This window comes from Ovis canadensis, chromosome 26 (genome assembly GCF_042477335.2).
Source record: "Ovis canadensis isolate MfBH-ARS-UI-01 breed Bighorn chromosome 26, ARS-UI_OviCan_v2, whole genome shotgun sequence".
NCBI classification, from domain to species: Eukaryota; Metazoa; Chordata; class Mammalia; order Artiodactyla; family Bovidae; genus Ovis; species Ovis canadensis.
In genome coordinates this window covers 23,065,850-23,090,700 of record NC_091270.1, presented here as the reverse complement: position 1 = coordinate 23,090,700, position 24,851 = coordinate 23,065,850, and the positions used below count along the sequence as shown (strand labels likewise).

General features: G+C 38.6%; 1 protein-coding gene across 4 annotated transcripts in view; it reads right to left on the bottom strand.

The window, feature by feature from the left end:
- WDR17 (WD repeat domain 17) overlaps positions 1–24,629 on the bottom strand; it is a 64,902-nt gene extending 40,273 nt beyond the window's left edge. For 2 of the 4 annotated variants that reach the window (XM_069573113.1, XM_069573115.1), the window contains exons 1-5: positions 24,467–24,626; positions 9,699–9,820; positions 3,091–3,219; positions 1,705–1,888; positions 184–414 (exon numbers count right to left, since the gene is read on the bottom strand). In XM_069573113.1, coding sequence (XP_069429214.1) covers positions 184–414; positions 1,705–1,888; positions 3,091–3,219; positions 9,699–9,764 — 610 coding nt within the window. In that variant the 5' untranslated portion in view covers positions 9,765–9,820; positions 24,467–24,626. Of the gene's footprint in view, positions 1–183; positions 415–1,704; positions 1,889–3,090; positions 3,220–9,698; positions 9,821–24,466 lie in introns of all 4 variants that reach the window. The other 2 variants (XM_069573116.1, XM_069573114.1) reach the window with 2 other exon arrangements.
- Between the last annotated feature and the right edge of the window lie 222 nt (positions 24,630–24,851).

The window sequence follows — 24,851 nt, the reverse complement described above, 5'->3', positions numbered from 1 at the left end:
GACCAGATCTCCATTTCCTGCATTTGCAGACGGATTCTTAACCACTGAGCCACTGGGAAGCCCAAGCACAACTATTATTTAAGAATTAAAATACCGCTAACTTTCTATGCCATGTAAATATGAAATTATGTATGTTAATAAGAAAAATAAATTTAAGACATCTGACTAAAAAAACATTCTTACCTGGTTGAAAAATTGATAGACTTCCATCAATATGACCAAAGGCAACTTTCCCCTTTTTCTGTGTATGCCATCTGAACATGCAGATATCAGACAGGAAGCTGTGGGCGTCTTTGTGCACAGTCACCCCACTGTCTGGTCCTGAGATGGTCCAGATGAACAGCGGGCCTCTGTGGGAAGCAAATGCCAGAGCATCACCAGCATTCCAGCACCAGCTGAGAGAGGCAGGCGTCCCTGGAATAAATTAAATACAGATACACAACCGGGAGATGTGGCTTAAGACCACGCCATTCAATATTATCTGCATCCTACGCTTCCCAGACAACCAAAATAGAAGGTTATGTTCATTATTAAAAAAAATTACCTCTTATTTGGGAATTTAATTTATAAAGTAACCCTAAAGACTACAGGGAACATGCAGAGAGTACGTCTATGATGAAAAAGTATACCTAGTTTCTGGTTTAAAACTACTTCATACGATCATATGCTTCACATACTCAAAGAAACTTACAGAGTTCTTTCTTTCAGGAAACTATATATTGAGTTGCCCCAGAAGTTCATTTGGATTTTTCTAACTGGAACAAACCTTTTGGCCAACCCAATATTAAAGCAATGAATTCGTACTGTAAGCAATGAAAACTTACAATGAGTTTTTTTGCGCCTAAGACCTACTTTAGATGTTCTATGTTAGTATGGGGTACAATTCCTGCTTTAAAGCATACTAAATATAAATTGGGGTTAAGTGTTATTCTCTCAGTTGCGTCCGACTCTTTGCGATCCCACTGACTGTAGCCCACCAGGCTCCTCTGTCTGTGGGATTTTCCAAACAAGAATACTGGAGTGGGTGGCCATTTCCTCCTCCAGGGGATCGTCCCAACCCAGGGGTCAAATCCAGGTTTCTTGCATTGCAGGCATAAGGATTAAATGTATGAAAAGTTAAATGCTACTATACGCATTTAATAACAAAGTTAATGCTACAAACTACCGCCTTATCAGGAGTTTAGATTTAAATTTTAGTTTTGCCTTAAGTCACGTTACCTAAGCCTGGTTCTTCATCTGTAACATGGATCTGACTAAAATGAGCTGACCACCTGTTTCACATAAATGTTAGGGCAAGAAAATACAATGATGTATACATAACCCCTTTTAAAATTAAAAGACAAAATACAAAGGTTAATTATTAATCTCTCATAATTGTCTCACTGAGAAAATTGTCTCTAATTATTGCTTTTATATTTATTTTTGAATTTTTAATGTTATATGTAAACATAAATTATCTGGTACGGATTATGTTCTTAACTAACCAGTGTACTAAGCCTGATTACTTCATGAAATTGTGTTTTGGTTTGTACGCATGCACACACACAACCATGGGTCATGACATGAAATGTGTTTCTTACATAGACTCTTATTAGCAAGCTTGCAAAACTCTACTTTAAAACCTGAGCTTATTGAAGTATAACATTTTGCTTATTGAAATAAAAATACTTCATTCAACAAGTAAATCCCAGTTAAGAGATATACCTTTCGCATTGTCAAGTTTAGCAATGACTTTTTGTTCTGCAACATTCCAAATGATCACTAAATTATCGGCACTGCCGCTTGCAAAAAGGTCAGGGTTATGTGGACACCAAGAGAGCGCTGTGATTGTTTTCTTATGTTCAGACATAATTGCGTGGAGTTTGAATTCATTATAATGGTGATCCAACTAAAAAAAATATAAATAAAACATATCAGTGCTTCTTTTTAGGTAATGCACTTTCCATTGAAAATCACATTTTTTCAAAAGCTGCACACATGAAGGGGGGGACACCTAATAACAAGGTATGAACACAATTCAAGCTCACTCTACTTTCAAGTGAATTCAAACACATTCAATGGAACAAGATCATTTTTTAAAAAAATAAGAGAGGACTGACATTAAACATATCAATTTTAAAAGGAGTAAAAATAAATGTACATTTAAATATGCATAATTAAGAGATTTATTATATTTTCTGTAGCCCTATCTACTTATGAAGGAAAAATACCTTGGTCTTGAAATAATTTTTCTGCAGTTTTTAAATTGCATTTTAATCAAAAAATGTACGTTAAGTAAGCCAACTGCTCATTGCTGCATTATTAAGATGGGCAAGGTTTGCAGAGCAGTGGTATCATTTGGACCTGTTTTATGTTACTGCTTCTTGCAAAGGGCATTATGTTGTTTTTATATGCAAGTGGACAAAATGAATAGCCTAATTTTCCTATTCCCTTTGTAACTGTGCCATTAATTAGTAGATTGATTAATCTATCATTTTTAACATGTTTATGACATACTGTTATATACTGTATTTGTCATTTTGTTGAACCTGGTTTTTCCCTTGAACACATAATGAACCTTTCACAGTGTTATATGATACTTTTCCAAATCATTATTGTATTATCTATTAATGCCACAAGTCTTTCTTTAACCATATACTTGCAGTAAAAGCTTAACAGCTAGCATAGTCTCCTATGCCCAATGCCAGGAGCCTGTTTAAAGGTATAAACGCATTTTCTGTACATGTAGGGATGAACAGGTTTGTAAGTTTTGGTTAGTGATTTAGGTTACCAACAGTAGATAATGCAGATGTAAAGTATCTAATAGAAAAAACTGCTGTTAAAGCCGCTCAGCGGAAGAGTCTATAAATACAAGGGCATGAAGAAGTCATTTTGCATGTCAGTGATCCTCTCTGACTTTACAAATTACCCACATGGGGTCTTAAGCGCAATGCAGAAAACTGAACTCAGGAATTTCAAATCGAGTGTTAATTAAATATTTTTATTAACTAAACTGCAGACTTAATAGCATTTCACTACCTTTTCAAACTTAATTAAATATTAATCTTACCCTAAAAAATGAAAAATTGACAAGAGCCAGCATTCTTTTACCTGATAAACATAGATGGCCAGGGTGGCGCAGTACGCAAACCTGTCTCCACTGGCAGCGCACACATCTCTGTTCCACGGCTGACACCCAGCAGCCAGCAGTCCCACCTGCCTTACCTGGGACATGTTCACCTTGAAAAACAAATTCAGAGGAATGCTGGTCATCTCCATTATTCAATAAATCGCCTCTTCATAGTTTTACATCTGTGTTCCTAAATCCTTATCTCTATGCCCTGAAAAAATTTTCTGCTAGCACTATTCATCTCAGCGTATGCTTGCAAAGAACGGGAGCTGAAATCTCCAAATAGCAACAGACATCAAGGCAGGTCATTTCTATTAGAGAAGCAAGATTATAAAATAAATGACGACTGACATTTGATCAGGGCTGGGAATCCCACCAGCAGTGACAGGGGACAGAGTGAAACGTAGAATGCACATTCCTATCCAAAGGGTCTAGCACCAATGACTTCCCAAAGAGACAGAAATATCCAGAATTTCATGTAAATGTACCAAGTTTCAAATACTGGCAGTTCATTCAAGGCAGCAAGTTCACATGTACAACACTGTGAAGCAACACAGTATTGGGAGTACTGTGACCTCTGTCTCAGAACTTACGTCTCACAGCTCCTCTAGCATCCTTACAAACACTATCTGAGGTACATAACGCAGGAACACAAGCTGGGTGACCAGCAGCCTTCACTGTGAAGAGGGGACGAAGAAACTGGAAAGCACAGAATAGACATCGTTCATATGGCAGGGCAGAGGATTTTAGAGTAAGCAAGCCCAGACTCAGTTATGTTAACTCTCATTTATTTAAAAAATTACTTTCTTCTTTATATCTCTTCTATTTCATAATCCCACTTCCTGAAAAGATCTCTTTTTTCCACTCCAATTTTTCTTTCTTCACCCCATTAAATTCCCTTATCTGAGTGGAACTAGTGAAGTAAATAATCTGCAGTGAAAATTAGCATGATTAAAAAAACTGTGCTTTTGAGTGCTTACAAGTATAAGAAACTGCTACAAATATCTGGTTTCTTCCTCCCCTAATGACACCGAGCATTCTTGATAAATAAATTTTAAAAACCACACACTTTCCCTTTCACAATGTTACAGCAATATTACTTTTCACTGAAAATATACATTATTTAAACTACATGTGAATTAAATAGGCTTTTATAGTTTATCCTTGGGATGTAAGATTTGTGTGTAAACAAATTTTGAGTTTATATTTGGAAAACAAATGTGAGACTCCGCACCATTTTGCATTCCCAACAGACAAAAATGAGTGTTCCTGCTACTTCACCTTCTCACCGTTGTTGTCAGTGGTTTAGATGGGCCAGTCTAACAGGCATGTAGCCGCATTTTATTGTTGCTTTAATCTCCAGTTCCCTAATAACCTGTGATGTTGGACATCTTTCCGTAAGCTTGCATGTCATCTGTCATCTTCAGTGAGGTGTCTTTTCAAGTCTCTTACCCTTTTATTTTCTGCTCTAATTATTTCTTATATTCTGCTTACTTTGGATTTAATTTGCTCTTCCTTTTCTAGTCTTCTAAGGCAGAAGCTTAGATGACTGATTTTGGAGCTTCCTTTATTTTCTAATTAATACATTCAATGCAATAAATTTCCCTCCAAGCACTCCTTTCCTGCCTCCCATAAATTCTGTTGTATTTTCAGTTTCACTTAGTTCAAAATGAATTTTAATTTCTCTCGCGAGTTCTTCTTTGACCCTTACGTTATTTAGATAAGTGTTGTCTAATCTCTACGTATTTGGGGATTTCCCAGCTCTCTGTTACTGACATCTAGTTTAGTTCCATTGTCTCAGAGCAGACACTATTATTTCTATACTTTTAAATTTGTTAAGGTGTGATTTTGGTCCAGAATATGGTCTATTCTGTCAATCTCCCACATAAGTTTGACAAGAATGTGTATTTTGCTGTTGATAGATGAAGTAGCTGATATCAAATTACATCCAGTTGCTTGAAGGTGTTGCTGAGTTCACCTATGTCTCTACTAATTTGTGTCTGCTAGGTCTGTTCTATTCTGACAGAGGAGTATTAACGTCTCCAACTATAATAGCTGGACATAGATGAACATCCCTGCCGTATCTGACTTTGGTGCTGATCCTTATTTAATCTTTCAACTCTGCTTTTTTTTCTTTTTTTTTTTTTTGGCTTTTTAGTGTGCCGTGTAAATTTTTTGTTGCCAGGGGAACATGATGTCACTGTTTAAAAGAACTGTGGCCAGTAGCAGGTCTTTAGTGTTGTGATGTTAAGATGACTCTGTAGTGCCATCATTGTAACTAGCTCTCTGTCTTCCAATAAGCCCATGCCCATGGGACGGGAATTTCACCAGTACTCTTGGAGATTTTCCTCCCCAAGGTGGGACAGGATGGTTACCAGGGGCTGGCTATTTCCCTTCTCCCAGACAGGCTGGGTGCAGATATAATCTCTGCAGATCAGGCTCTGGTAAAACAGAGCAGCCTTGTTAAGAAGAAGGATGCTCTGACATATTTCAAAACAATTCCTTTTCCTCTCCCCTTGCCAGAAGCATGCAGGGTTCTTTCTCTGATATTTACTGTGAAAACCTGGTAAAGGTCCTAGAGGCAAAACTCAGAAAAGCCTGAAGGCCTCCTTATTACTGGGTCCCCCGGGAGTTTTTAACTCTGGGACTTGATACACGAGCCTCCAGCAAGTCACCAATAACCGCTGAGGTTCTCCACTCCGACTCTGGTTCCCACGGAGGTTTCCGCAGGTGGGTTTCTGCTCTGGCGCACTGCAATTCTCCCCATATGCCTGTCTCTCCAATTTGGGGGCAGCAGTTGGCCTGGTGACTTCAAATCTCTTAGGAATCTAAGAAGGAGTTGTTGATTTTTCAGTCGATTCTCCCCATATGCCTGTCTCTCCAATTTGGGGGCAGCAGTTGGCCTGGTGACTTCAAATCTCTTAGGAATCTAAGAAGGAGTTGTTGATTTTTCAGTTTTCATTGTTTTGTTTTGTTTTAGGCCACAGTGAGGACTTCTGAGCTCCTCACATACCAAACAAGAAACAATTAAGTCCTTCCGCTAACTCTTTATTAAAAAAAAAATCACTGCTAAATCCATGCGAATATATTTTTACTGTATCATGTATCTTGATTCACTTCTTTTTAGTTCCTAATTCAGGTAATATAAACATTTCAATATTTTCATACAACTTGGTCTGCTGCGGTATGTTCCTGGGCAGCTTTTACAAGTCTTATTACAGGCCAACAACTTAAATCCTTTAGGGTTCAGAGTTGAAGGACTTTTCCAAACCAGCCATTAAAATAATAAATAGGAAAAAACAAAATGGCAGCTTCTTTAAAAAATTAGGGTTTTTGAATGAGATATTAAAAATTATGCATCATTAAAGATATGAATACTATCACATCTACAAATCTAAATTATGTATTTAAACTGCTAGTATTCAGAAGTTTTTTGTTATTTTTCAAAAGTATCATTATATATACATATATACACACATATATCTCACTTTTATTAAGTGATATCTACAATTGCTGAAGAGACAAAGTATCCAGAAGCTTTTGATATTATGGTCAGCATGAAAGGTTACACAATTAGTTATTCTGCATCACTGGAAATAGAAAACATTCAACTGAAGGCCCATGTCAAAATAAACATTTATATTTTAAATATAAATCCTACAAAACATGCCACACATATAGGTAATCCATTATATTTCAAATGTATGTGACAGGTAATTTTATACTTGTCATAAAGATTATGTACTCTTTTCATCTGTACTTGGGAAGTATTTCCATGTCCATCCTAAACATGTGCTGCTTCAGAAGACACTGTCTTTTTGGCCCAGAAACAAAACACACACTGTAAAGATGAAGCACTAAGCCGTGCAGTCCCCCGAATAATGCAGGTTACAGAGGCTTCAGCAAGAAAGCCTGAGCGCGGCCACCTCACAAGCAACTGTCAGCAGTCTGCCAACTGCAGACCTGCAGAGATATATGTTTATGTTTTCAACCTAAATTCTATTTTCTGTTTCAATCTTGTATGAAACACATGACACATACACTGTAATTACAGTGAAGGGTAAGTGCATCAAACGCAGAAAAAACAATTAGATCTGTATAACAATTAAGCTCATCTCTGCACAAGCAAGATGACATAACATAACCATGAAATTTAAATCTGGCTAGAGTTACAACACTGCCAAAAACAGTTATAAAACTAAGTTAAAATCCAGTTCATATACATGTGCCGTGTTTGTAGAAGTATATGCATATGCTATAAATATTAGTTATATCAAATTTATATAGCAAATCAAGTATATTTGCTATCTTATGTGAAATATATTTATACCAAATACATACATTTGACATTGAATATATACTTACATCAAATATATATTTTTCATACATATTTTGACATATATTGTCATATATTTCTATATTTGATATCAAATATATTTATACCAAATATATATATATCAAATATTTCCTATCAAAAAGCTATATTTTATGTCAAATATATAAATATCTGATATTTTATATCAAAGTATAAAGGCCAATTTGGTGATCTTAAGATAAAACTCATATTTGTATGTGATTTTTCAAACACTCATTTCTAAATTATAATTTTTTTCTTAAAAACCAACTTATCTTTTCCAGTAAACAGTAAAAAAACAACTATGGAAAAATATGGCATGCTGAATGCTGATTATATAGGTTATATAAGCACATACATATCATCTGAAAAATTATATGGTGGAATTTTAGAAGAAATTAATCATGTTTCAATTTTCATTATTTATAATAAGATGTTTCACTGCCATCTAAGTCTGTATAAGAACAGATTAAAACTTGACCCAAGAAAAGCTCAAACTCATGAAAAGGATATGGCAATTTTAGGGTTGAACTACATCTATGTATGAGAACAGGTTATTCTTTTAATATGTCTCAGAATAATAAATTCACTAGTACAGGCCAACAGTGTATTAAAGGGCAGACTGGAGTTATGGTGGAGAGAAAGATTTTGAATCTTCACAAAATCTCCATGAGCTGCCTTAAAATCACTATAAAGGAACACATAATTTTAGTAAAAAAAAAAAATTTTTTTTAAATCAGCCTCTCCCCCGAACCCCCACAATTAGACTATCATCCCTTTTCTTTTCCACAGAGGAATATACAGTCTACACTTGAAAAAGAGTCTTCTGTCTGAACATCCAAAATGCACTATTACATTTAAAATACACAGTACAAAAAAAGGATGCTAGAGTTACAGTCTGTGTACATGTCTCCGTGTGTGCGTGTCTTGGTGGGTGGGTATGTGTGTGTGTCCAGTGCAACTTCAAATACTATTAAACTCATACGCTGAAACATTTCTATCATTTACGGGTAAGACTGGAATTCCGGATAGTAAGCTACCCACTGACTCTCAGCCTCCCTTATGAAGAATGCTTTAGAATCCACAACATGAGGACTATTCTCCAGAGTTAGATATTCATTGGCTCCAGAGATGTTTACCAGCTTGTTTCACAGCTGAAAAAGAAATCTGCAACAAAAAACCCAAGAGGCTTAAACTGCTGAGGATTTACAACTAAAAAGATAAACCAAAAGACATAAAATACTGAGAAAATATCTTTGATTGATGTGATTAGGATAGCACCCTGAAGAAGTAAGGAGAAAGGGACGTTCAGTACTGCCTATCTTTAGTAACATATGCCCTCAAACCACTGGAGAAGTAAACGGCAACCCACTCCAGTATTCCTGCCTGCAGAACTCCACGCACAGAGGAGCCAGGCGGGCTACAGTCCATAAGGTCGCAAAAGAGTCAGACATGACTGAGCGCTAACACTGCTCACAAACCACAGTGGGGAAAAGCTGGAAAAACTACATGAGGATATACTCTCTCTTTTGTTCCACTCATGAATGAAAAGTAAAATCCACAAATTGCCTTCATTTAAACAATCAAAGAATCTTTCATTTAAAAGGTGAACATAATCAAAGAGAAATCCTATGCTATTCTAAACTAAATCCAGGTTGATAAGGTGTCTAATAAAATGGCAGTTTTCTGCCATTGCAATAATACATCAGAATAGCTATGCTATGCAAAAGTTGCCATAGTAACAATGCAAATCCCTCTGAAACATAATTAATTGCCTAAAAATTTATCAAATGGAACATGGCACTCTTCTTCAGAACATTTTTTTTCATTTTCTTTTACAATATTATTATAATTCCATGGTATTAGCACATTTCTATCATGAAATGTTTTTCCTTAAGTAAACAGACTTTCTTGAAATTATTTCTATTTTCATCCATTAATCTCATTAGAAAGAATTCTATTTTATCTTTAAAGCCTAAAGACAATCTGAAAACATTAAGAATTCATTTGAAAACAGGATAAAGAAAACCCCTTTCTTCAATATATAATGATGACTATCCTTATATATTATCTTACCTCTGCTGTTCAATCTATCAAATAAGTATCTTATTTATCCTCAGAATACTGCACTGCAAAAATGTCCACAATATAAATGACATAGAAATACAGCTGCATGAGAAGCAAAAAAAAAAAAACCACAGAAAAAATTATAAATACAACATAAATGTATCTTACTCTTTGTAGTCCTTCATACCAATCATCTTGCTCAAACCAATGTGAAATGTAAGTCATCCAAGCCATAGAATGTTTCTACTTTAATCAAGGCAATTGGAAATCAGCATCAGAACAGTCAGCACCTAAAGTAATAACAATGCGTTTCAACCAAACAGGTTTACCAAACTCTGTCTCATGAAATGTTGCTCAACATAAGAAGCTAGAAGTACAAACACATTTCATCTGCAACAGCTTTAATAATTTAGAAATAACAGTATCTGTAAAAATAATGCTAAACCAGAACGTGCAAACCTATAGTCAAATAAAATAATAATTATGTCATATAGTAGCAGCAAATGCTATGTCAAATATTTTGTTAGGTTTCAGTTTTCAGTCTAAAAAACATCTTGAATTTAACTTTTGCAAGAAATAGGTAAACTATTTCTAAAAGTAATCAAGTTAAAAAGAAAGGAATCCAGAAGAAAACACAAAACAACAAGAAACAGAAAATGTGTTCCATTCTTAACATCAGGAGTTGGATGTAAAACTAGATTAAAGCCCTCAGGTTGAAAGGGGTACAATGACAAGGCTGATCCTATATTTCCACCTGCTGGCACTGTTGAGAGGAAAGCCAGTTAGCTGACCGCAAATTACCTAAGTGCATCAAACAGTTAAGCCCATCACCTAACAGAGTGCAAAGCAAACAAGGGAATTCCAGAGAGTGAGGAGCCCAGCCACTGGAGAGACTAGACAGGCAACGGCTTCCCTTGAGACAAGGGGTGGGCAAGAGACGAGAAGCCCAAAGCAGGCAGGAAGGAACCGCGTAACATTGTGATGCTCAAGTCTTCAAGGCTGAACCAACTAGAAAATCAATTTAGAACCACCGGAGGTCCCTGACGTTCCAGCTGAGCTGCCCTCGCCTGGAAGATCGCCTCAGGCCTCAGTGGGGTGCCAGGAGAAAGAAGGGGGCAGGTCAGACACCGTCCCGAGCGGGCAGGGCACGTGGGAGCTGAGAGGCGTGGAACTCGGCCTAGGTCTCTGGAGCCTCCTCTCAAATGAAGCGCAACGCTTCAGCTAGGAACCCTTCAGAGAGGAGACACACACCCTTACTCCCAGCGACGAGGAGGAGGGAGTAAAGGCAAACTTCACGTGCCTCTGGGGAGGGCCAGACGCCCCCTCCCCAAACCCCGGAACAGGCAGAAGGAAGAAGCAAAAGCTGCCAGCCCTGCCCGGCGGAGGCGGGGAGCAGGAAGCTGCCACAGGCTCCCGTCGTGAACCAAGTCAAACCCAGACCCCTCACCGGAGGGCAGCGAAAGCCTTCTCTCACTCAGCACCCACCGCAGGCGCCAAGCGGAGTCTGGCTGCCTCAGAGGAGGGATCGGGAGACACACAGACCTCTCTCAAAAACCAGACTCCCCCCAGTCATGGCGATTAAAAATCACAGGATGATCACACACAGCGGTGCTGCACAGTAATTAAGATGAACGACACACAGTGAAATGAACGAGCCACATAATGTGACTGGACTGAAGGTCACACGTGAATATCACAGGATCCTGTTTATAAAACTTCAAAACAAGCAAAGCGAATCTACACTGTTAGAAGGTGCAAGAGAGTTTTCTCCAGGGAAAAGGAAGTCAAGACAGACAGGAGCCACGAGGGGGAATACCTAGGATGCTCACGCTGTTTCTTTTATGCTCATTATGCTAATGTGCAAATTTGCGGCTGCGCAACAGTAAAGTGCACATTTCTGCCGTCAGGTATTTAATCTAAATAAAGAGAAATCACACACTAAAAATCCACAGCAGTGCTTTCTAGTACTAACAAAACTAAGAGGGGAAAATAAACTGAAATGAATTTGTCCACAAGTAGGTAGGTATTGTATAACTGGGCTATATTTTCTACCATCACTCAGATATTTTTATTTATCTTTTTATTTCCCCCTGGAGTTTTCTGCCCCATTATGGGCCCCAGTCATTATATTTCATAATGTGTTAAGTCTCTCTCAGAGACATGCACTAATATTTAACTCACAAGTAGTTTTAGAAGAAATTATCAGGGACAAGCAGGTGAGGAAGGCTGTCACAGGAATTATCTCAAAACAGGAAATATGTGAAGGCCAGAGCCTACTAAACAAGGGGCAGGGGAATGAGATGGGCTACATTAAGGGTGTGTATTTGGGTCCACAGGAAAATCAACAGAGTCTGATGACTTGGCCATGACTGGTTCACAGTGGATGCCTGTTAATGCCATGCCCATAACAGATCCTCTGAGTCCTTAATTCCCACTATTCCACGGGAGTATTCCCTGAGCAATTTCTCCCAGCCAGCTCCTAAATGCTTACAGAGATCTGTTGAGACACACAGCTCCCATCCCAGCATTTCATGCGCTGACCAGAACTTCCAAGATATTAAATAGCTACACCCTAAGAAGCAGTGAAACGAAGAGAAGCGAAAAGCAAAGGAGAAAAGGAAAGATATACCCATTTGAATGCAGAGTTCCAAAGAAGAGCAAGGAGAGATAAGAAAGCCTTCCTCAGTGATCAATGCAAAGAAATAGAGGAAAACAACAGAATGGAAAAGACTAGAGATCTCTTCAAGAAAATCAGAGATACCAAGGGAACATTTCATGCAAAGATGGGCGCAATAAAGGACAGAAACGGTAGGGACCTAACAGAAGCAGAAGATATTAAGAAGAGGTGGCAGGAATACTCAGAAGAACTGTACAAAAAAATTCTTCACAACCCAGATAATCACGATGGTGTGATCACTCACACTCACCTAGAGCCCAGACATCCTTGAATGTGAAGTCAACGGGTCCTTAGGAAGCATAACTATGAACAAAGCTAGTGGAGGTGATGGAATTCCAGTTGAGCTATTTGAAATCCTAAAAGATGATGCTGTGAAAGTGCTGCACTCAATATGCCAGCAAATTTGGAAAACTCAGCAGTGGAGTTTCCTCCACATAGGAAAAGGAGTATGTCAAGGCTGTACTGGAAAAGGTCAGTTTTCATTCCAATCCCAAAGAAAGGTAATGCCAAAGAATGCTCAAACTACCGGACAATTGCACTCATCTCACACGCTAGTAAAGTAATGCTCAAAATTCTCCAAGCCAGGCTCCAACAACACATGAACCATGAAATTCCAGATGTTCAAGCTGGTTTTAGAAAAGGCAGAGGAACCAGAGATCAAATTGCCAACATCCGCTGGATCATGGAAAAAGCAAAAGAGTTCCAGAAAAACATCAATTTCTGCTTTATTGACTATGCCAAAGCCTTTGACTGTGTGGATCACAATAAACTGTGGAAAATTCTGAAAGAGATGGGAATACCAGACCACCTGACCTGCCTCTTGAGAAACCTATATGCAGGTCAGGAAGCAACAGTTAGAACTGGACATGGAACAACAGACTGGTTCCAAATAGGAAAAGGAGTACATCAAGGCTGTATATTGTCACCCTGCTTATTTAACTTCTATGCAGAGTACATCATGAGAAATGCTGGGCTGGAGGAAGCACAAGCTGGAATCAAGACTGCCAAGAGAAATATCAATAACCTCAGATATGCAGATGACACCACCTTTATGGCAGAAAGTGAAGAAGAACTAAAGAACCTCTTGAAAGTGAAAGAGGAGAGTGAAAAGGTTGGCTTAAATCTCAACATTCAGAAAACTAAGGTCATGGCATCCAGTCCCATCATTTCTTGGCAAATAGATGGGGAAACAGTGGAAATAGTGTCTGACTTTATTTTTCTAGGCTCCAAAATCACTGCAGATGGTGATTGCAGCTATGAAATTAAAAGACACCTACTCCTTGGAAGGAAAGTTATGACCAACCTAGACAGCATATTAAAAAGCAGAGACGTTACTTCATCAACAAAAGTCCGTCTAGTCAAGGCTATGGTTTTTCCAGTGGTCATGTATGGATGTGAGAGTTGGACTATAAAGAAAGCTGAGTGCCGAAGAATTGATGCTTTTGAGCTGCGGTGTTGGAGAAGATTCTTGGACTGCAAGGAGATCCAACCAGTCCATTCTAAAGGACATCAGTCCTGGGTGTTCACTGGAAGGACTGATGTTGAAGCTGAAACTCCAATACTTTGGCCACCTGATGCAAAGAACTGACTCATCTGAAAAGACCCTGATGCTGGGCGAGATTGAGGGCAGGAGGAGAAGGGGACAACAGAGGATGAGATGGTTGGATAGCATCACCGACTCAATGGACATGGGTCTGGGTAGACTCCAGGAGTTGGTGATGGACAGCGAGGCCTGGCGGGCTGTGGTTCATGGGGTCACAGAGTCGGACACAACTGAGTGACTGAAATGAACTGAAATGAAGAACAATTTGAAAGGTCACCCTTGAACAACAACAAATCAATATGGCTGACAACAGCCTTCAGTTATCCATTACTCTAATCACTAATAACAAAAGGACCATTTGTCTCTTTAGCTTGGGTCAAATGATGTTTTTAATGTGTAAGAACAACAACAAAAAATCTTAAAAATAATCACAATATAGTTTCAAGATAACCTGGATAAATAAAGTTACCAAAGTTGATGAAAAAATGAGAAAACCTAAATAGACTGAATTTGAATATGAGTCTAAATTTAAAACTTTCCCACAGACAATCTCCCAGGTCCTGGTGATTTCACTGGTGAATGTTTACAAATATTTAAAGAAGAAATTTTACACAAATTTATTAAGAGTATAATAAAAAGGAATCACATTAATTCTTTATATCCTGCCAAACACCTTAAGACTTTATAAGGAAGGAAATTACAAAGGAATCACTCTAAGTTAAATGTAAAAATCTTAAACAAAGGGATAGAGGTATAAGATGCTAATGGATTAGAAGATTTAATATTGTAAAGATTCTCTCAGATTTAATCTAGAGATCATGTTATGTATCACAATAATCAGTCAATAAATTCTTTTTAATGCATTATTGAATCTTCATCTTCTGAAAATTTAACCAAAAATTTCAAATCAAATTTCCAAACTGACCTTGTCTAAAAATAAAAAATGACTCGCACTAGGGTAATTTAATAAGTCTAAAATATCTGGCACATGTTTAGCTTTAAACTGTGTAATGCAGTTCCAAGTTAACTGTTACTTGATTTTCTAAGAAAATCTATTTTGACTAGTTTCTTAAATGTACTCTATTTCTAAGATACATAAACACAACAAATTCAAAGAAAAACATTTTAGAGTTCTTTTTTTAATTAAAGTGATTTTTTTTTTATGAAAGTGAATGCAGCAGAAAGAGTATAATAAACTCTTCAAAATATCTGTATTTTTAGCCAGTGGTACATTTCCTTGTTTAAAAATCACCTTTGTTTTTGCTATTTCATAAGACCTAAAGTCAATGAATTCTAAATGTCCCCTGAAAAACGTGTGGTAAAACGCAGATATATCTAGCATTAGAGAAAATAATCTTAGAAATAAATAGAGTGCACGCACTACTATATTTAAAATGGATAACCAACAAGATCAACTGTGCAGCACAGGGAACTCTGCTCAGTGTTATGGGGCAGCCTGGATGCGAGGGGAGTTTGCGGGAGAATGGATACAGGAACATGTATGGCTGAATCCCTTCTGTGTTCACCTGAAACTATCCTAGTATGGTTAACTGGCTATACTCCAATACAAAACGAAAATTAAAAAAAGAAGAAAGTGTATTACTAAACATTATATTTGCACAAATACTTGAAAACAAAAAACACTAGGACTTATTTTTTCTTTACATTAGCAAAGGCTGCCCATCCTTTCAGCTCACACTTCACCTCTGCTTGGAATGTGGAGATGAAGGCTGAGGGCAAAGAGGATTATAAGGATGCAGAGTGGACCTAAAAGATGGTTAAAAAGGGAGGTGAAGAAGCCAAGATCCCTGGAAACTTGCTGGACTTCCTACCTCCAACCTTTTTCGTTTAATGTTTGTTTGAGCCATTATTATTTTACATTTCTGTTACATGCAACCAAACCTCAGGCAGGCTTTTAGACTACATAATTTCAAGTCACATTTTAGAAAGCAGAACTAGTTAAATTAGTCAATAACGTCAATTCATTATAACCGTCATAATTCCTTGTCTTATATAATTAACTATCATGTTTTCACCCCTACAGGCACACACTATTACTGAAACTCAATCATTATTATCTACAGAGCAGAGAATATTAAATTATTGCTATTTTGCCTCACCCAACACATTATTTGCATATGCACCTACCTCATTATTTTGGAGAAGGAAATGGCAAACCACTCCAGTATTCTTGCCTGGAAAATTCCATGGATAGAGGAGCCTGGCAGGTTACAGTCCATGTGGTTGCAAGAGTCGGACATGACTTAGTGACTAAACCACCACCACCTCATTATTTAGTGAAAAATGTATTTATCCAGGTATATCTGATGCATCATTTTATTCCATTCATTTCAGAAAATATTTAGTGCATAAATATAATGGCTAGGCACTAATGCTAGATGAACAAGAAACAGAAAAGAGAAAACACACACACACACACACACACACACACACACAACTGTTCCAAGAAGCTTACCACACTGGGAGAGCTATGTACACAGCAACTTCCAATAACCAGTCCATCTATCATCTTTACCCCCAACTACCCACCAGATGCCCTCTATATAATTGCTCTGCTGAAATCAGAATCCAATATGGTCCACACGTTCAATCTTGCTATTAAGGTTTTGTTCACCTAGAACAGTGCTTGTTATCATGATGTGAACTTGCTGAAGAGCATCTGCTAGTTGTCATACAAAATACCTTATCTTCTGGATTTATCTGACTGTTGTCTTGTAGAAAATAACCTATATTTCCTACTGAATTTGAATGAATGCCAATTAAGCAGTTTTGGCTGGAAAATGTATACATATAATTCGTATCTACATATACTTATAAATCTATATACTTACATGCACATTAAAAATAAAATAATACACATCAAAAGGTTAATAACTGGCTATTTAATAGTAGGAATATGCAGAGTACATCATGGGAAACCCTGGGCTGGAGGAAGCACAAGCTGGAATCAAGATCATCGGGAGAAATATCAATAACCTCAGATATGCAGATGACACCACTCTTATGGCAGAAAGTGAATAAGAACTAAAGAGCCTCTTGATGAAACTGAAAGAGCAGAAGGAAAAAGCTGGCTTAAAGCCCAACATTCAGAAACTAAGATCATGACATCTGGTCCCATCACTTCATGGCAAATAGATGGGGAAACAGTGGCTGACCTTTTTTTCTGGGCTCCAAAATCACTGCAGGTGGTGACTGCAGCCATGAAAAGACACTCCTTGGAAGCAAAGTTATGACCAACCTAGACAGCATATTAAAAAGCAGAGACATTACTTTGTCAACGAAAGTCCATCTAGTCAAGGCTATGGTTTTTCCAGTGGTCATGTATGGATGTGAGAGTTGGACTATAAAGAAAGCTGAGCGCTGAAGAATTAATGCCTTTGAACTGTGGTGTTGGAGAAGAGTACTGAGAGTCCCTTGGACTGCAAAGAGATCCAACCAGTCCGTTCTAAAGGAGATCAGTCCTGAATATTCACTGGAAGTACTGATGCTGAAGCTGAAACTCCAATACTTTGGCCACCTGATGCAAAGAGTTGACTCATTTGAAAAGACTCTGATGCTGGGAAAGATTGAGGGCAGGAGGAGAAGGGGACGACAGAGAATGAGATGGCTGGATGGAATCACTGACTCAATGGACATGGGTTTGGGTGGACTCTGGAAGTTGGTGATGGACAGGAGGCCTGACATGCTGCGGTTCATGGGGTTGCAAAGAGTCAGACATGACTGAGCAACTGAACTGAACTGAATAGTAGGGAATGTATTAGTCCTTGGACTTATTTACATTTCCTAAAATTTTAATAATCATTTTTCAACCCATCCATTCATTCCACAAATATGTACTGAGCACCAAGTAGGTGCCAGGCAGGCACAGAAGATAGAGCACCCTGCAAAACAGGTATGAACTCTGCCCTTCCACAGTTCATATTCTTAAGGAAGAAATCAGAATGAGCAAAACAAATAAGTAAACAGTGACTATATCACAAGGTAGTTTGTGGCTCGGAGAAAAAGAACACAAGGAAAGAGCAAGGCAGGTTCTGGAGATGAGCTGACACCATAAACTTCTAAAAGTCAGCGCAAGGACGCTCCGCAGCAGTAATGCTGAACAAGATCTAGAGAAGGGAAGACAGAATATGAAAGTCTCTGCTGGGAAAGCAGCAAAAGCAGAGACTCTGAGACAAGAGCATTCCTGGCAGGCTTGAGAAAGAGTCCAAATAGTCAATCAAAATATATAAAAATATGAATTCAAAAGTCAGGGTCACAGATATACCACGATGCAGAAATTCAAGGTAGTTTTCTTGAACTCCTCTTTGTCCTCTTCAGAATTTTGTTATTTTTTTAATAGAAATATATTGCCTGTATTAATATAAAAGCCCTAACAACATGTTAAAATTAGTTTTTAAAATCTAAATACACTGTATACTTAGAGTTAAGCAAAAAATTCTAATGAACACAGATAGTCCATCTGTGCTCATTAGAGAACATTTGGAAATTGTAAAAAAAAAAAAAAAAGAAACACCAAAACTGGAAGGTTTCTTTTTTTTCAAGCAGCCATTAGCCCACCAACTTGAGATCTTCCTCTGTCTAGTAGACCTAATTCTAAATGACCACTATTCTCAGATAGGTACACCCACAGATTATCAAGGATAAATATAATTTTAAAGATCTCTAAATTGGTACAACTCGAAGTGTGGTTCTCAGGTCTCTTGCATCACACTTAACTGAGAAACTTGCTAAAAATGCAGGTTCCTGGATCATACTCTAAAGCTAGTAGATCAGACTCTTAGGATGGAGTCTGGAAACCTGCTTTTTTAGCATCATTCCCAGATAAGGTATATACCATACCACAGTACAGCATGAGAACCACTTGCTCAGTTCAACAACTGTAAAGGTATTCAGCAGATAAATTCTACTGACCAAGAGTAATCTCTTCAATTTCAATCATTCCTAAACTTACCTTTCATGTGCTTGGCAGGGCAAGCACACTGTATCTAAGCATTGCCAACATATGTCAAATCCTGATGTTCTTAAAAGCTTAGATGATAAAATAGGTCACAAGTACGGTATTAACCTACGTTAAAATCCTGGATTAGATGGCAAATAGAGAACAACAAGGCCGTTATGGTGGTTGCAGTTTGCACTCACAGAATGACCACGTACACCACCACGAATTCCCATTTGATCAGCCAAACACAGAATTACGTGTAAGACCAAGAAGACCAAGACACTGGTTCAGAGATGCGGCAACGTGAATGCAGTTACTTCATCACCCACCTATACACTTAATCTACTGTTCATCTAGATATCCATGTTTATGTTTTCCTATATTTAACCACTAAAGTGAATGGTTATGAATGAAATCAGACTTTCTAGGTTGCTTCAAGGATTACAGAATTTCTTGAGCTGCAATGAAGAAATGTGTTTTAACTTGATCAAAGGCGTAATCCACTTTTCTTGAACAAGGGTCACTTATATACCTTCAATTAACCATTTTGAGAAGCTCAGCCAAAGAGAAATAGAGGAGTGAAATAACATGTTTTCACCCATAAACCAAGAGGTAAATATTTCAATGAAAGAGAAAACTTACATGTTTATGAAAGTAAACATGTAAATACTCATCACAAAAAGACACAGGATTATTTTTGTAATGTGTGTGTGTGCTAACCCCCGTCTGACTCTTTGCAACCCCAATGACTGTAGCCTGCCCGGCTCCTCTGTCCATGGAATTCTTCAGCCAAGAGTAATAGTGCAGGTTGCCATTTCCTTCTCCAGGGGATCTTCCCAACCCAGGGACTGAACCTGCATGTCCTACATCTTCTGCACAGGCAGGCAGATTCTTTACCACTGCACCACCAGGAAATAGGGTATGGCAAAAATAAGCATTTTTATAAACACGCTCATTCCTCATGAAGGAAGATCTGAGAGGCTATGGCAGGAATCGTTCTGTAAACCTGAGGATTCCTGTCCCCTTTCTAGTTAATCTGCTTTGTAACCTGGATTTTGTATATGAGATTTTAAAGTAGGGTGGGCCTTTACGCTTATCTGTCTGTGAAAATCAAGGTACTCACTTGGCAGAAACAGTCAGTTACACTGACATTTTTATGTTCTGGTCCAAGGTATTAAAATTTATTTTTGGCATGTATTGAGAAAAACCATCAAAGGAAATCAAATGGATTAAAAGCTTTCAAGCTTTAAGATGAAAAGAAATCACTCACACATTGTCACCAAATCCAAAATTGCATTTTTAATATACGCATCCTTACATTGAAAGGAGGCCAGCAATAAATCCTAACATTTAAGAAGTGAAGAGTTGTATCAGCTCAGGCATGAGACAGGCTGCTAATCCAGTCAATAGGCCACCTGTCAAAAACTATACTCTTAGCCGACATAAAATTCCCACAAAGATAAACCGATGTCATTAATGATGAAAGTGAGACACTGTGTTCCAAAAGCTACTATTGAAAAATAGATGTTTATGAAACATATGCACAACTGTATTTTCAGGAATGAGTTCGTTTACTTAGTAGTTCAAGGGAAGTTTTAACAGTGGAGTCACTGTGAACACTACCAGCCCCAGAGGAGGTCAGGTCCAAGGGCACGATGTACCTTCTATGATACTTCTCAAGTGCTGCCTTGCATGAGAATCACTTAAGACTCCTGCCAACACTGATTCCAGGGGCTTTCTCAGATATCTGACTTAGTAGGGCCGCAGCCTGGAAATGTGCATTTCTGACACGATCCCAGGAGATGCTGCCGCTGCTGGTCTACAGTACATGCCCAGTATCATGATTCTAGACGGCCTCTGATACCAAAGGGGCAGAAAGTCTAGAAAATAAATGTGTCCAACTTCAAAATCTCACCCAATGATAAACATAATCCACGCTTCAGATATAACTTCCAGAAGCTTCTTACTTCTCTCATTCAATTGTAGGTAGACGTGACGGCTATGTACACTCAAATCTCACTGGGGTACATTAGGATAAGGAGTTTATAACACAACTGGACCCCTTTCCTGTCACAGAAGACTTTGCAGAAATACTTAAATCATATTAATGATTAGATCAAAAAATTGTACAGATTAGGGGAAAACACTAACTTTTTAAGCAAACTTTCTATATGAGGAGACCAAACACATGGAATTTGTTCATTATGTACAATAATCATTTAAAGGTACAAAAATGATCTAAATCTTCGTCAAACTTTTGGAATACCTGAAATTAAAGAAAGGAGAAAATGAAGTTGGTGACATATTTTTACGCCTCTGGGAACAGCACAGTGCTGAGTGTTAGAGCGTGAGACGGTAGACCAGATCCCCCTCGAAATGTCCCCAGTTTTGAGCAACGCAATTCTTATGTGCTGAGTGACCTCATCCACAAAATAATGGTGCTAATTTGACTGGTCTCTAAGAAAGCTTCTAGGGTACATTTGGAAATGACTCCTCTAAACCTGCTTCCATGTTTACATTAAAAATAAAATTTGTATAACTCCTTTCATTAAGACTTATGCAAAATGTTTTATCTTAATGGGTCAAAATTAAGTATTGCCTACTCCTTATTAAGGGGCTTTCCAGGTGGCTCAGTGGTAAAGAATCCACCCACCAATGTAGGAGATGCAACAGATGCAGGTTCGATCCCTGGGTTGGGAAGATCCCTTGGAGAAGGAAATAACAATCCACTCCAGTATTCTTGCCTGGAAAACCCCATGGACAGAGGAGCCTGGCTGGCTACAGTCCATGGGTTTGCAAAGAGTCGGGCCCAACTTAGCGACTAAACAACAACTTCTTAACTAACTATTCAGTTTTTCAGGACTCCACGTTGAGATATGATACTGCAAAATGAAGTTTTTCCAACAGTACATCAAACAGGAGTGCTCAATAATGAGTGCTATTTTCTACTTTCCAATTTGAAAGCAAGTTTGTGTGTGTGTGTAAGAGATATGAAACTGAACTTATTAAATGTAATACCAAATGAGTCTGTATGGGATACTGGCCCATGCTCACAACTTAAACAGTTTGGAAGAAAACAAGAACCTGGGCATAAGGAAAATTATTTAAGATCTATTTTATAAGTTATCCATGTCTGGGCATTCAAATTTAGAAACCAAATTCTGAATGTTGTAGCATCCTCATCAAAGCATGGAAAAATATTTCTTGCATCTTTTGATAAGAGCCTTTCTGAACATGACAATTATCATTTATCCCTTTAATAGCAAGTAACACTGAGGAATTATCTCCTATGATCTTACTGTGTAAGATTTGTATTCCTGTTTCTGCTGCTGCTGCTGCTAAGTTGCTTCAGTCGTGTCCGACTCTGTGCGACCCCATAGACGGCAGCCCACCAGGCTCCCCCATCCCTGGGATTCTCCAGGCAAGAACACTGGAGTGGGTTGCCATTTCCTTCTCCAATGCATGAAAGTGAAAAATGAAAGTGAAGTCTCTCAGTCGTGTCCGATACTTAGGGACCCCATGGACTGCAGCCTACCAGGCTCCTCCGTCTATGGTCCATGGGATTTTCCAGGCAAGAGTACTAGAGTGGGTTGCCATTGCCTTCTGTGACATATATATTTCTTAAATTAGAATACAGAATTCCAGTGCTTTAGGAGATAATTAGGCTACTTAAATCAATTTTGTTAGTACATGTAAAGTAATAGAAAGCAAGACTTTTATCATTATTTTCTAAAAAAATTCTCTCTCAAGTAGCTGACAATGTGACATCTAGATGTATGTGCCACCTGTGGCTCCAACTTCAGGCTGCCTTTTTTTGCTGTTTCCAAAGTCTAGCCTATTTCAAGTTGTATCTCTCTAGTTACTGAGATCAAGTAACAACAGCCTGAATCTTGTCTCCTCATGCAACAGCCCATGTTTTACCATGAGGGGATTTTTTTTTTTTCTTTCACCATGCAATGGCACTGATCACAGTTGATCACTGTATTTTTCTATCAATTTTTATAACTGAAGTTACAAGTTCTTCTTGAACATTTAAGTAACCTCAAGGAAGAGAAAGGTTTTCCTTTAGGGTTTGCTTCTCTGCACAGTAAATTCTTTGTGGAATTTCTGATTCTCTCCAGGTATCCATATCTAACTTCTTGCTCATAAATCTCTAAGGAATAGTCTCATCAACAATGAGAGAATAACCTCCATGTGATTGTCATAGAACATCACATAGTCTTGGATGTTGAAAAATGCCAGCCGCCCTTAGTCTAATATACGTTTCAGTTAGTAATTTATTAAGAAATCCCTCTCAATCTCCTCATAGGATTTCCATGGATTAAAATATTCTCAATAAGATCTCTGTTCCTGAAGAAACACTAGAAACAACATAAATGACTTCACCTTAATATGTCAATCTGCTAAATGGAATAGATATAAAATATAAGCAGAGATAATTCAGGAACTGCATAGCGTAGCAGCCATGTTTGTATACACATCATTGCCATGAATGGCTGGGTAAACATTCAACAATCTGGTAAACTGTTACCTTTTTTGTTTATTAGGTCTGACTTCAAATAAATTCTGGAATACCGGAAAAAAATGTGAATCTTTCGAAACTGAATTTCATTTTAGTCTTCACTATAGCATTTAGGCAAGTAAAATCAGGTAGTCTTGAGAATTTGCGCTTATTTTACTAATAGTGACAGTCTCATCACTCGTGTTGGACTTCTAGTATCTATTTGGGCAAAAGAAACAAACAAAAATGAATAAATAAAACTGTTCCTACTCTTTTCTGAGTAATATAAAAACTGCTGTGGCTCATCCTTACAGGCTAAGGCAGAGCACAGAAAACAACAAACACACTTTAGCCCTAGTAGTCCATCTACTGAGAGCAGAGGAATTTAAAAATATTATTTTCTAAATTAAATTAATCTGTGTCTTTCTGATATATAAAATTATTATGTGACTAGTAGATAACAAAAGTTTTAAGTACAGTAATAATTATTTTAAAAGAACGATGAGTTTTTCTGCAGGGTACTTCTGCAAGAATTATACACTGACAGACTTAGAAATGTAATCTCTCTCTTTAAACCACTGTTGGAGACTTTTAAATAAATATGTATCTATACAGATGTGCATATATGGAAGTTACAATCCATGTGTGATTTATTTTTGATACATGACCCAAGTTATCACTAAACTTCATCAAATCAATTGATTTTAATTAACATAGTAAAGAAAGTTTATATATGTATAAACTATATTTTTAATACAGTAAAAGAACTTCAGAAATTAATTTCTAAAAAACAGGAGATTATATATTATGATCTACTTAAGACACTCTATGCCTCTGACATTCAATGCTATTTTTCTAGAACACATTTCCTTCCAACTCAAAGACTTCTTGGTACAACCTGTATATGAAGACAGGCGCTTACACAAGTGCCCGCGGACACAGCAATAAGAGTTCCAATCTGGAGCTAGACGCACACAGATTGAACCAGCTTAAAACATGAAATCGAGACAACGAGCCTCGGCAGGGTGGGAGGTGACACTCCAGGGCTGTTCAGGGGATTCACGGCTGGTCGCCGCGGCACCGCTTGGTAACCAGGTGTGCGGCGCCGACTCCCGGGACATCAACGCGCGCGAAGCCCCGCAGGGCGCGCGCACGGCCCCGCGACCCTCCCACGACGCCACGCGCGGTCCGACGGCCATTCCCCTGCAGCCCGCGCCCTCCCGGGCCCGTTGCCCGGCGGCCCGCCGCTGCTTACCTGGCGGAGGCGGCGACCACGGAGGGGACAGACGGTGCAAGGTGCCGAAGCCCGCCCGGCGGCTGAGCGAACGCGGCGCCCGGACCCGCCCCGCCGCGCCCTCCTCTCGTGAGCGGCGGGCTCCGAGGGCCCGGGAGGCGGGCGCCGCGGGCCGGGCCCCACGTGACCCGCACGCTGACCGCTGATTGGAGGGCCGGGGGCTGCTGCGCCCGGAGACCAGGCTCCCGGAGGTGGTTACCTGGCAACCCAGAGTCTGCTCTGAAGACTGGATTCCCGGAGTTTGGTGAGGCTGAAAGTGGGGGAAGAAGCAGTGAGCCACCGGCGTTCTCACCATCCAACACACATGGCTGCTGCTGCTGCTAAGTCGCTTCAGTCGCGTCCGACT